The sequence below is a fragment of the Salmo salar genome, chromosome ssa11, assembly GCF_905237065.1.
Source record: "Salmo salar chromosome ssa11, Ssal_v3.1, whole genome shotgun sequence".
In the NCBI taxonomy this organism is placed as follows: domain Eukaryota; kingdom Metazoa; phylum Chordata; class Actinopteri; order Salmoniformes; family Salmonidae; genus Salmo; species Salmo salar.
Genome location: NC_059452.1, coordinates 59120955 through 59135334, shown reverse-complemented (window position 1 = coordinate 59135334; position 14380 = coordinate 59120955). Strand labels below are relative to the sequence as shown.

Genomic DNA, 14380 nt, shown 5'->3' with positions numbered 1-14380 from the left:
GAGAGAGATAGCAAGAGAGCTGGCCAAGGACGGCACGCTCAAGAGTTTTGGAGAGAAAAGAAGGGATACTGGTCTGTAGTTGTTGACATCGGAGGGATCGAGTGTAGGTTTTTTGAGAAGGGGTGCAACTCTCGCTCTCTTGAAGACGGAAGGGACGTAGCCAGCGGTCAAGGATGAGTTGATGAGCGAGGTGAGGTAAGGGAGAAGGTCTCCGGAAATGGTCTGGAGAAGAGAGGAGGGGATAGGGTCAAGCGGGCAGGTTGTTGGGTGGGCGGCCGTCACAAGTCGCAAGATTTCATCTGGAGAGAGAGGGGAGAAAGAGGTCAAAGCATAGAGTAGGGCAATGTGATCTCTATTTCTCTCTGTCTACCTCTATTCATCTTTCCCCACATCCACTTTTTCTCCCCCCTCCATTTCATTCAATCTCTCCGTCTCCCCCCATCCCCTGCTCACGCAGTCGGACATCTACTTTGTGTCGTCCGCTCCGGTCAACTCGGCTTCCAACTGCAGCTCCCAGGACACCAGTTCCCAGAGTTCGCCACAGACGCCCACAGGCTACGAAATGCCCGTGTTCCCCTCACCGCTCGGAGACGGTAAGCCTCACATAGCAACCAAACACGTTATAGAATGACACAAAGTACAATTGGAAATGCACACTTTGTTGACTAAGAGTTTTTGACAATGTTTCTTTTTTTTCTTTACTATTTATTTGTTATTGTTTGGTGGGGGGACGTAGTATGATTTATAACATAAGCAACCTTATATAAAAAACTTGCCTGGCCCAAAGAAACCCTTGCAAGGGTAATTTATTTACTAGACAATTTTTTGTTTATTTCTATGCCGTTGAGAATTTTAATTGAGGCTGTAGTTGTGAAAAAGTTACTCCAAGGCTTGAGGCAGAATGCCACCTCTGAATCTTGGTTGGAACATTCCCAGTGGAGTGTGATATCTTTCACACCAACACATACTGTATGAACCACACACACACATACATACACATACATACACATACACACACACACACACACACACACACACACACACACACAGTAGGAGAGAACAGCAGTCAATGTGCATGAACCTGTGATCACACCCACCCAGCCACCAGCAGTCACCCAGTCTCTGTGACCCCAACTAAAACTCACAAGATAAAGACAGGGTTTCCCTTCAAAGACAGAGGGATCTCAATATCACCTTCTCTTTTTTGCTCGCTCGCTCGCTCTCCTCTCTCTTTCTTTCTCTTCCTCTCTCCCTTCCTCCTGTCTTTCCACTCCTTCTACACTCCCCATCCCCCTCCAATGAAGGTACTCGACCCTCAAACCTTCTAAATGTATATTGCTGTCGTCTGCAATGGAACATATTTATGATGCACTGTGTGTCCAGGAGGGACAGTTTTTAATGATACACAAGGACGTAATTTACTGTGATTATAGAGAGGGGGAGAGAGACAGAGAGAGAGATAGAGAGGTGACGACAGCTTTGCGTTTATTACAGAATATATTTAATCTCTAAGGACGAGACATGCAGTAATCATCAGACATAGACGCTAAATCTAATGACCACTGAGGTCCATAGACTCATAAGTGGGGTGGAAACACACAGTCCTTCAAATGGGTACGCACACAGGCATGCGCACACACACACACATTTACGTTAGTCCGAGTGTGTCATTTCGGGTCACCTCACCTCTATTCCTCAGGGAACTGCAGTAGCTAGTATGCATGCGCACCCTCACACAAACATGCACACTCATACTAATACTACAGAGTGCTGATGTATTATTTTGGGCAGAGAATTTGGCATTGGACCTGTACTGGGCTTTAGGGTGAAGGGTCACATTTGGGGGAGGGGTGGGGTAAGATGATACCATTTTTTTTCTGGTCCATCCTCTCTTTTTTTATTGGTCAACTCTAGTCTTGGAACACTGTTACAACCAATCACATCCTTGTGACAGTGATTGTTTCAGCTCTGGAGGTGGTGGTGCTACTACTAAATGTGTGTGTTCTGTCATACCGGTTTGAGTGTGTGTGTATTACATAACCTTCTTCTTCATCCCTGGTTCAGATTCTATACGGATCCCCTATGGTACCAAGCTTTCCCTGTACATGTCTAAGGATGCCGAAGGTACTTCAAGTAGTCTTCCACTACTCCTCGGGTTTGTCACAAATGGCACCTTTTTCCCTTATAGAGTGCACTTTTTTCTCCCAAAGCCTTGTGGGCCTTCGTCAAAAGTGGTGCGAGATAAAGGGAAAAGGGTGCCATTTGAGATGCATCCCTTCCTCTTTAGTTTTTGCATCTAGCTGCACATGCTGCCCTACTAACATGCACGGAAAAAACACAACTTTTTAGATTTTTTTATATATGAAGCGGCATGTTTGATTGACCCTGAGTTGAATGTTAAGTGAACATTATTTGTCTTCCCCATCCCCCTTGCTCTCTGTCATTCTGAAGAGGAGAGAGATTGTGAGAGAATGAGTGAGTCAGTTTAAAAGAAAAACATTTAATAGAGATGAAGAAAGTATGAAAGGGATGCAGATTCAGAAAGGTATGTGTATGAGAGAGGGAGACTGAAGAGAGAGAGGGGGAAGAGAAAGAGAGATGGAGAAGACACGTCTGCCGCAGCATGATTTACAGATTGCACTGTCGCCATAGAAGCTTTTGTCAAAGCCCCCTCTCCCATCCAGAGTGGTGGGTCAAATAGAGGTGCCACAATCTGGGGGGGTGGAGGGATGAGGGGAGGGGAGGGAAGATGGGGCGCTGACAAAAATACCACCCTCTAACCAACCGCCTATGCCTGCCGTTTCTGCTCTATGGGGACAGGTGCTTTTTCATTGGTGGAGAATTTACTCAGTTTGAGATCACATTTGTTGACATCAGGTAAGATGTGAATCCAGGCTGCTGAGACTGTGGATTGGACTGTCAAACTACATCTGGTGGTATTCGACCAATCCTGAACTATGTTAAATCATGGAATCATATCCCATTCTGATCGGAGGGTTACAAACATAACAATCCAAATATTCAATACACTTATGGTCATTACTATTGTCAGTACAACAGTTGATTTAAATCTCATCTTAGTTTTTTTTATTTTTTGGTTATTTACCCTGGAGCAGAAACAAATGTGGGATATATAGATCCATGTGATTATGGTCGCATGCTTGTTTTGATATAATTATTTTATATCTATTTAGTTTATTATTAACATTTCCGTGTGTCTGGTATTGTTCCTGGAGAGAAGTACCGGTAAAGCGGTGACAGTGAGTCGGTGAACCTGTAATAATAATATAAGTGACCCTGTGTCCCAGAATGCTACTTTCTTCACTTCTGACCCTGTGACATTTCCGAACGGCAGTCTGTTTGGTGCAGTGCAGCCTCCCATTGTTTCAGACAGTCACATAGCTGCCTGTGTGTGCTAGTATTGCCCTCCTGTCCTGCTCAAGGGGAACGCTGCATTAGAATGACCCTTCACTTCCCCCTGGTGGTTACATTAGTCATTGCAAAACAATACAGCTGGGTCATGTTCATTAGGGCTAAACGTAACAAAACATGTTGCAACGGAAATCAAATAACTAAAGTTGTTGTTGGCCAAATCCAAGCGGTCCCTCCTGGATTCAGTCCATAAATTTGGTGCCTAATGAACCCATCCCTGTTGTATCTCTGACTGGATTACAGCAGACTAGAGGTGGAATGCAGTGTTGTTATGAAATGTTAAGCATTCAATTAATTTGACTTAAACAGTTTAATTATTTATTCCAAATAATGAATAAATAATGTATAGTCGTAAATGGCTGTAATTTAGTGGTCATATTATATTACAAGAGTGTTGATATGACGACGATGATGAAATCATATTGAGATCACACACTGTGCCACTGAGTATAGTGTTATTAATCAGTTTAGATACAGGAGGCTTAATTTTAACATGACATGATCATGTTTTTCATGTTCATGTGTTCTTCTAATGTGTGCATGTGCGTGGTAAACTAACCAGTCTAAGCATGTCTCCATTTCTTCATTGCCTGAAGTTGCCTGGTGTTTAAATTGTGTCTCTCTCTTACTGCAATACCTCACTCTGTATCTCTCCTTCTCCGTCCATCCTCACCCTCCATGTGCCTCTCGCTTCTTGTCTCCCCCTCTCTCTGTTCCTCTTATTTGATCACTGCCACCCGTTCTTCCTCTGCCCTTCTCTCTATCACCCCTGTCTCACTCTCGCTCTCGCGCTCTCTCTCTCTCTCTCTCTCCCCCATCCTTTTCTCGTTCTCCATTTCATGCCACCTCTTTTTTTTCCCTATCTTACCCATCTCCCTCTCCCAGGTGAGGCACAGTGTAAGCATATTTTCAAGATCCCTCTGAGTAACCTGGTGGGCCGCAGCATCGAGAGGCCCCTCAAGTCGCCACTGGTCAACAAGGTGGTGACGGGCTTGACAGCACAGGTCCCTAGCATGTGTGTGGCCCCCACGGGGCCCCTCATGCAGGGGGCTTCACACACCCTGTCACTGTCCCGCATGGAGATCAAAGAGATTGCCAGCCGCACCCGCAAAGAGCTGCTAGGTGAGTGAGACACCAAGACTGGAATGTACATACCCACCCCTGACTACATACCTGACAGGGCATTCAGAAAGTTTAGTGGACTGAATAATATGAGTCACCCCCTCTTTCCCATCAGTGTTCATGGTCGTTTAGCTATTTGATTAACTTTTTATCTAATACACCTACAGGTGACAATGAGATATACAGTTTACACTGAGTGTACAAAACATTAAGGACACCTTCCTAATATTGAGTTTCACCCCCCCTCCCCATTTGCCCACAGAACAGCCTCAGTTAGTCAGAGCATGGACTCTACAAAGTGCTGGAAGCATTCCACAGGGATGCTGGCACATGTTGACTCCAATGCTTCCCACAGTTGTGTCAAGTTAGCTGGATGTCCTTTAGGTGGTGGAACATTCTTAATATACACGGGAAACTGTTGAGCTGTGCACCTGCTACCATACCCTGCTCAAAGGCACTTAAATATTTTGTCTTGCCCATTCACCAGGGGCGGTTCTGGGGGGGCCAGTGCCCCTGTGACAACAATTTTGGACCCCCTTGTGGCCCCCCAAAATGTGGAGTATGAAATAATTTTTACATAACTAATGTTTGCTATCGTTCTTTTTTTACATCCGTTATTAGACAGTGGCAACGCGGAACACTAATGATTATGAACATGTTTTTTTGCCTGCTAATGCCTGCAATGCAGTGAAGAAAACAACATGACAACAATAACGTCTAATGTAACTGGCCCCTCTAACAGTACAACTGGCCCCAGCTTGGCCCCCCCCCAGTTGAAATGGTCTAGAACCGCCACTGCCATTCACCCTCTGAAGTAGCAGCAGCGTAAAAGAGGGGTTTGGGAGGACAGTGCAAATCTTTTGGGTAGCCATTTGATTACCTGTTCCAAGACTTTGTGCTCCGGTACCGATTGCCGTGCGATAGTAGAGAGAACAGTCTATGACTGGGGTGGGTGGAGTCTTTGACAATTTTTTGGGCCTTCCTCTGACACGGCCTGTGATGTACTGGGCCGTACGCACTTCGCTCTGTAGTGCCTTGCGGTCGGAGGCCGAGCAGTTGCCATACCAGGCAGTGTTGCAACCAGTCACGATGCTCTCGATGTTGCAGCTGTAGATCCTTTGGAGGATCGGAGGACCCATGCCAAATCTTTTTAGTTTCCTGAGGGGGAATAGGCTTTGTCATGCCCTCTTTATGACTGTCTTGGTGTGTTTGGACCATTCTAGTTTGTTGATGATGTGGACACCAAGGAACTTGAAGCTCTCAACCTGCTCCACTACAGCCCCGTCGATGAGATTGGGGGCGTGCTCGGTCCTCCTTTTCCTGTAGTCCACAATCATCTCCTAAGTCTTGGTTACATTGAGGGATAGGTTGTTATTAGGGCACCACCTGGCCATGTCTCTGACCTCCTCCCTATAGGCTGTCTCGTCGTTGTCGGTGATCAGGCCTACCACTGTTGTGTCGTCTTGCAAACTGAATGATGTTGTTGGAGTCGTGGGTGAACAGGGAGTACAGGAGGGACTTAGCACGCACCAATGAGGGGCTCCAGTGTTGAGGATCAGCATGGCAGATCTGTTGCTACCTACCCTCACCACCTGGGAGCGGCCCATCAGGAAGTCCAGGATCCAGTTGCAGAGGGAGGTGTTTAGTCCTAGGATCCTTAGCTTAGTGATGAGCTTTGAGGGTACTATGTTGTTGAATGCTGAGCTGTAGTCAATGAATAGCATTCTCACGTAGGTGTTCCTTTTGTCCAGGTGGGAAAGGGCAGTGTGGAGTGCAATAGAGATTGCATCATCTGTGGATCTGTTTGGGCGATATGCAAATTGGAGTGGGTCTAGGGTTTCTGGGATAATGGTGTTGATGTGAGCCATTACCAGCCTTTCAAAGCACTTCATGGCTACGGACGTGAGTGCTACGGGTCTGTAGTCATTTAGGCAGGTTGCCTTAGTGTTCTTGGGTTCCAGGGACTACAGTGGTCTACTTGAAACATGTTGGTATTACAAACTCAATCATGGACATGTTGAAAAGGTCAGTGAAGACACCTGCCAGTTGGTCAGCACATGCCCGGAGCAAACGTCCTGGTAATCCGTCTGGCCCCGCGGCCTTGTGAATGTTGACCTGTTTAAAGGTCTTACTCACGTCGGCTACGGAGAACATGATCACACAGTTGTCCAGAACAGCTGATGCTCTCATGCATGCCTCAGTGTTGCTTGCCTCGAAGCGAGCATAGAAGGGATTTAGGTAGGCTCGTGTCACTGGGCAGCTCGCGGCTGTGCTTCACTTTGTAGCCTGTGATAGTTTCCATGCCCTGCCACATAAGACGAGCGTCGGAGCCGGTGTAGTACAATTCAATCTTAGCCTTGTATTGGCGCTTTGCCTGTTTGATGGTTCGTCAGAGTGCATAGCAGGATTTCTTATAAGCTTCCGAGTCCCGTACCTTGAAAGAAGCAGCTCTACCCTTTAGCTCAGTGCGAATGTTGCCTGTAATCCATGGCTTCTGGTTGGTTTAAGTACGTACTGTCACTGTGGGGACGATGTCCTCGATGCACTTTTTGATCAAGCCAGTGACTGATGTGATGTATTCCTCAATGCAATCGGAAGAATGCCGGGAACATGTTCCAGTCTGTGATAGCAAAACAGTCCTGTAGTTTAGCATCTAGTTCTTCTGACCACTTTTTTATAAACCGAGTTACTGGTGCTTTCTGCTTTCATTTTTGCTTGTAAGCAGGAATCAGGAGAGCTTTGTACGCGTCTGTGTGTGTGGAGTACAGTTGATCTAGAATGTTTTTTCCATCTGGTTGCACATTTAGCATGATAGAAATTACGTAAAACTTATTTAAGTTTCCCTGCATTAAAGTCTCCGACCACTAGGAGTGCCGCCTCTGGGTGAGCGGTTTCCTGTTTGCTTATTTCCTTATACAGCTGACTGAGAGCAGTCTTAGTGCCAGTGTCCGTCTGTGGTGGTAAATAAACAGACACAAAAAGTATAGATGAGAACTCTTGGCAAATAGTGTGGTCTACAGTTTATCATAAGATACACTACTTCAGACAGGCAAAATCTAGAGACTTCCTTAGATTTCGTGCACGAGCTGTTGTTTACAAATATGCACAGACCACCCCCCTCGTCTTACTGGAGTGTGCTGTTCTATCTAGCCGGTGCAGCGTATATCCTCCTAGCTGAATATCCATGTCATCATTCAGCAATGATTTCGTGAAACATAAGATGTTACACGTTTTGATGTCATAGCTTTTACCTGGATTCACCTGTTCAGTCTATGTCATGGAGAGAGCAGGTGTCCTTAATGATTTGTACACTCAGTGTATTTAGTATATGTTTCCCTCGCGGGAATTAAACCTTCAACCCTGGTATTGCCAGCACCATAACCTGTTCTAACCCACTGGAACCATCTCAGCATTGGAACCACAGTGATTGTAATGCTATATCCTCATTTGAAGGGGTTTAGTGAATGTCTGTGTTATGGTCGGTTCTTAGTGAGCAGTTATGGTTATGTTCCTTACTGAATGGTCTTCTGTGTCTCATGCTCAGGCCTAACCGAGGAGCCGAACGGTAAGTCCGACAGCAGCATTGTCAAACAGAGGAAGATGAGCAAGAAGACCACTGAGGAAGAGCCAAAGGCACGAGCACTGACCTCCACTGGCAGTGACAGGTGAGTGACCCATATCTTCGTCAGCAACTCATTACCCTAGATAGTAGCAGTAATTAGAATTTTAAGTCATATACAGTGGCAAGAAAAAGTATGTGAACCCTTTGGATTACCTGGATTTCTACGTAAATTGGTCATGACATGTGATCTGATCTTCATCTAAGTCACAACAATAGACAAAGTGTGCTTAAACTAATAACACATAAATTCTTGTATTTCCTGTCTATATTGAATATATCATTTTAACATTCACAGTGTAGGTTAGAAAAAGTATGTGAACCCCTAGGCTAATGACTTCTTCAAAAGCTAATTGGAGTCAGGAGTCCGCTAACCTGGAGTCCAATCAATGAGACGAGATTGGAGATATTGGTTATAGCTGCACTGCCTTATAAAAAAACACTCACAAAATGTGAGTTTGCTATTCACAAGAAGCATTTCCTGATGTGGCCCATGCCTCGATTTAAGAATTGTTGACTTGCATAAACCTGGAAAAGGTTACAAAAATGTCTAAAAGCCAGTCCACAGTAAGACAAATTGTCTATAAATGGAGAAAGTACAGCACTGTTGCTACTCTCCCTAGGAGTGGCCGTCCTGCATGTTTAATCATGCTGTTTAATCAGCTTCTTGATATGCCACACCAGTGTCATGACGTTGGCCTCTTTTGGTACAGGGAGGACAGTTGACCCCCTCCCTTTTGCACCACCACCCAACCTACCTTCCCCCCAATCCACCCTGTGTGTAAAGGGTTGTAAAAACTCTAAAATTCCAGGAGAGTCTCTGGCCACATGGCCCATAGAGAGACACAGGAAATTCTTCCAACTCATAGAATTGGAGAGCCAAGCGACATTTTGTGTTCTGGAGAAGGTATGGAAGATTGAAGAATCCAGCTACGAACTGATCCGCTTGGTACAATTTTGTGATACTCAGAAGAGACAATATAGCCATATTACCATAAACTGTTTATATAATAGCATCATAATGGTTGTATAGAATGTATTAATAAGGATAAAGCTTTTGTAAGACATTGAGATGCTATGTACTGATGTAATGTGATAGAATTGTATTTCTGTAACCAAGTCTAGCTCAGTCATGGGCACGCCCCCAGGGACCCATACAGGACCAGGCGTCATTTGACAAGCCTGTTCGATGGGCACTATAAAACACCCCTTGATTTACATTTCCCCAGACCAGGCCTCCACTCCATTGCGAGTTGGCCCATAGGTTTGACCATCCAAGTACTCTACTGAAAGTGAACTATACCACGTGGTTAACTTTTAGACTATCGAGACCGACAGAATAAGAACAAGTCTTTGATATTAATTATTAGTCTGCAGCTAAGTAAATTATATCGTTGAACGCGAAGACCAACGAAACAACCATTCGATGACGACATTAATGAATGTCGCTTTGAAAGATCCATTCTAACCGAGAGAGAGACTCTCCATCAGAACTACTCTCCAACAAGAATCAGAACGACACACTGAGCGTAAATATATATTGATTGCAATTGTTCCCGAATGAGTGAGCCTTCAATTGTCAATTGTTAATATTAATGAACTCTGTGTGCCACAGCTGACCTTTTATGATCCATTGTTCAACAGGCCGACCTGCCTGTTTAGCCCACAAGGGCACATTCCTCTACCAATCCTTTGTGACGATAATTACTGTTTGTATGTTTTCTGTTAATTACTTAGTGTAGTAAATAAATGATTTTAAGACAATTGATGTATGGATGATTTTAGTAAAGACTGGGTTCGTGCAGATACAACAATTTACGACGTTTGGAATGAGACTGGACTCGAGGTAAAATACACCATTTAAACCAGAAGATAATCGGCCTATACTATAATAGGATATAATATTATAGTACAGGAAAGTTATTATTAGGAAAATTATAGCTTTGTATTCTGAATATTCTCCTTGGTGCCCCGATCTCCTAGTTAATTACAATTAAACGATTAATCAGTTTAATCGCGTGATAATAATTACAGGGAGCTAATTGATAAACATATCTTCAGTTTAATGGTACCCCAAAGACACGACACCAGTCAGGTGGATGTATTAACTCAGCAAAGGGGAAATGCTCAATAAGAGGGATGTAAAGAAATGTGTGCACAAAATTTGAGAAATAAGCTTTTTGTGCGTATAGAACATTTCTGGGATCTTTTATTTCAGCTCATAGGACCAACACTTTACATGTTGCGTTTTATATATTTTTTCAGTGTATATATTTTTTAAAGGCATATTTGCTACCGTGAAAAAAGCATTCATAACTAGAAGTAGCTCATTTATGTGAACGGAAGATTTGCATAAGTATTCTAGTCTCATGCGGTTATTTCAAGTGATATGAGTGAAAAATTTTATGAAGTAATGATTCAAACTGATGGGCATGCTCTGTGTCCAATCAGGATGGGCTCAAAGTCAGCCGACACGGACTCAGACGTCCAACGGCACTGCTTGTCCAGCTCGGATGTGGAGCAAGAGAAAGCAGTGCTTCGAGAGGAGAGCCCGCCGTTGGCCAGCCCCTTCAATCTCTCCACAGCCTTCGATGATGATGTCCTGGACCTAAAGTGAAGACCATCCCATCATGCACTTCTCCTTCTCATCCCCCTCTTTTCTCTCCTTCTGTCATTTTGTTTTTTCGTTTGTTGATTTCCTGTTTTTGTTTTGTTATCTCCTTTGTCTGGGTCTTCATCCTCAGACATGGTGGGTAGGAGGATTAATAGTGTAAAGTGTGTGTGTGTGTGCGCGTGTTTCATAAGCAGTCGGTCCCCAGTCAGTATGTGTGTCTGTGTGTTGCACCGCAGCGAGTAACCCAAAGAAAACAAGGTCATTTGAGGTGGTGTGGTTTGTTCAGAGTACAGATGTCATTATATGGCAAAAGGTTTCTTCTATAAACGAAAACTGAATGTAAATCTACACACCAAGGCACAACAAAAAATTGTTTTGAAACAGCACCCTTGTGAAGTGGTTACGGCTTACCTTTTATTATATAATCTGTGATTATTTCCAATTACACTTTCAAATGTAGTATAATATATGTGTATTTATGTGTACATCTATTTATACATTAAGATGCATACACATTGACAGACATGAATACCTTTATAGATATAATATACATTTTATTCACATATTTAGTAAATGTACAATGTTTTATGCTCTCCATGTCTGTCAGTCTTGTTCTATTTCCTTCCCAACTCGGTGTGCAGGTATACAGGACTGGACTAGAGGTAGAGTTTCCCACAAGTGCCATTTCCCCACATCCTCCACTAAACTACAACTCCAATCAGCCACCAGTCACCACTCCTCTAATTGGCTGGTCTCTGACAGTAGCAGTCATAATCATGTGTCCCTCTGTAGATAACATCCCACAGTGACTCTGTGAGCTAGGTTTAATAAGCATAGAGTCAAACACACCCACACCTCTAAAAGCACCTACTGTCCTGTCTCTGGCTATCCCTGAGAATCCATGGGGTCCACGTTTTCACAGAATATTCAGTCTCCTATACACAGATCGCAACCTTCCCAGACAGTTAGTTTACTGTGGCCCAACACAGTTTAGTCAAGGGCCAATTGGCCTGTTAGCGCATCGCCTTTACAGTGGGCCTTTAAAGTCTGTCCGCTGTTGGTTGGGCCGCTAGTGGCATCGGCTGCCAACAGGATGCCCTCAGGTTGTGTGCTTTATAGTGGTATGCAGACTCTTAGCCACCAGTGGTTCACTTGTTAGTTGGGTGGGAGAATTGATCAAGTGGCCAACTACTTCCATTTAGGAGTGATGTAATGAGGTAACATAGTCAGTCATAGGGTGCATCCCAAATAGCACCCTATTCCCTATTTAGTGCACTAATTTTAAGCAAGGCCCGTAGAGCTCTGGGTAAAAGTACAGTGCACTATATAGGGAAGAGGCTGCCATTTGGGATGCAGGCAGTGGATGAGAGGCCAGACAGATGGTAGGTACTGTAGCCTACCTCAGAGTCCTTATAGGAGCTATTTGGTAGAAGGAATTATCTCTCCTCTCCAGCTGTTCAATAGGAGCAAGGCATAACTCACCAAGTGCAATGGAACATTGCATGAAACACAAGAGTTATGATGCATGTAGAGCGAGTCGGCTGAAACAGCACAGAGGAAGCCATAACACTTAGCCTCCTCTGGTACCAGAGATATAGTAACGAGAGCAATCAAGCCCAATGATTAGGGTGATATCAGCCTATCAGTACATGGGTCAGCGGTCAGACATCAATCAACCAATCAAATGTATTTATAAAGCCCTTTTTACATCAGCAGATGTCATAAAGTGCTATACAGAAACCCAGCCTAAAACCCCAAACGATGTAGAAGCACGATGGCTACAGGATCCTATGAAGAAGCCTAGAGAGGAACTCTGAGGGGTGGCCAGTCCTCTTCTGGGGGGAGATTATAAGAGTACATGGCAATTTAAGGCCAGATTGTTTTTCAAGATGTTCAAACTTTCATAGATGATCAGCAGGATCAAATAATAAGCAGTGGTTGTAGAGGGTGCAACAGGTCAGCACCTTAGGAGTAAATGTCAGTTGGCTGAGAGAGAGAGAGAGAGAGAGAGAGAGAGAGAGAGCGTCCGTGACAAGGTATAACGTCGAAGATCTCTTGCCACTCAAGTGACTCATTACTAGAGAACCATGGGAACTGTAGGGTCAACACTATATGTAGTGTACTTGAGGTAGCCCTGCCTGCGACTACAAAATCAATGTCACTCTCGGCTCTAGAGGGAATTTCCTATTGGGGTAACGGGCTAATGGTTAGGACGTTGGTTTCTCCCGTGGAAGACCAGGTTCAGATCCTACCCTGACATACAGGAGGATATTGCCTTGGCAGTGTCTTATGCTGCATCATCCTGAGCAGTGTTAGGGATGAGACATTGGCTAAAGTACCATTTTGGCTATGTTATTATTACTACTCTACAGGTCAAGGTGATATTGCTGAGAAGTACACGTATTAGGGAAAGTTATTGGCTAAAGCATGTGCATCCATTCGGCTACGTGAGCGCCCTCTGGGTGGTCGGCTTGCGACATGGCACCCCTCTTCTGATCTTGCATGATCCCCCTGCCACCTTTTTATCTCTCTACCTCTCTCATTGTCTTCTGTTACTCTCTGTAATTGCCTGTCTCAATGTGGCCTCCTTCAACACTATTACGCAAAACTGGAGGGATGAAAAAAGTGAATAAATAGGGGTACTATTATTGCAATGGAATTGTACTTATTTATTATGCTGGTTCTTACCATGAGTGTAGGTGAATGGGGGTGGGATATCTGGCGGTTTGAAGGTTTGTAATACAGCTTCTATCACTTTGATCGTTCTCCCTGTTTCTCTCTCCTTTGTTTCCGTTGGCCCTGTTACGTTCACACCGCCCGACTCCTTGATGTTTTCACAGTGGTTTTTGTATCTAAATCAATATTTACTGTTTAGGCTGTTGCTCAACTGCTCTGTGATATGAAAACGGAAGAAAAAAAAGAAAAAAAACACCAAGTGTCTTAAAAATAATGTATCGCCATCGTTTTTAATGCCAAGTACTACTTGTAAATGTGTGTGTTTCAAATGTGGCCTCAAATGAAACTGAACTATTATTATTATTATTATTATTTGAAAAATTGTTTCAATTATTTGAACAAGTGCTGTAGACCACTGCTGTGAAAGTAGTAAATTCTGCTCATTGATATGTAATAAATATTTATGAAATTTGAAACATTTTGTTTGTAGTCTTTCTAATAATGGCATTGTTATTTTTGGCGCTGTGATATAAAAAATAGCTGGAAACCTGATATGTACCCCTCTCTGTAAGGATCTACCTGCTTCAACATCATAGCCATTTCCTGAAGTCAAATGGACAAATTTCCCCTTTAGTGGCCTCATGGGTGGAATATTTTTCATAATTCAAATAAATTTGCAGAGAATCTGGTGTTTCTATGTCAAATGGTTTTGTTTTATTTCAGTCTTCTGTGATTTATATAAAGTGTAATATTGGGATGAAATTCATCAGCTGACATGGTACAGGTGTCTTATTGTTTTTAAACTCGTAACCATTTGTGAGGTGTATATTTTTGTTTCAAAGTAGATTTGTTTAAGACTACAAAGAAACATTATTTGTGACCCTGATTTAGCCCACTGTTGTAAAATGTTACCTTAC

General features: G+C 43.6%; 1 protein-coding gene across 7 annotated transcripts in view; it reads left to right on the top strand.

The window, feature by feature from the left end:
• Positions 1-13939, top strand: part of LOC106562867 (GTPase-activating Rap/Ran-GAP domain-like protein 3) — a 228126-nt gene extending 214187 nt beyond the window's left edge. For 5 of the 7 annotated variants that reach the window (XM_045689794.1, XM_045689792.1, XM_045689795.1 and 2 more), the window contains 5 exons: positions 458-593; positions 2065-2124; positions 4318-4554; positions 8099-8219; positions 10625-13939. In XM_045689794.1, coding sequence (XP_045545750.1) covers positions 458-593; positions 2065-2124; positions 4318-4554; positions 8099-8219; positions 10625-10790 — 720 coding nt within the window. In that variant the 3' untranslated portion in view covers positions 10791-13939. The remainder of the gene's footprint in view (positions 1-457; positions 594-2064; positions 2125-4317; positions 4555-8098; positions 8220-10624) is intronic. The other 2 variants (XM_045689799.1, XM_045689796.1) reach the window with 1 other exon arrangement.
• The last annotated feature ends 441 nt before the right edge of the window (positions 13940-14380 follow it).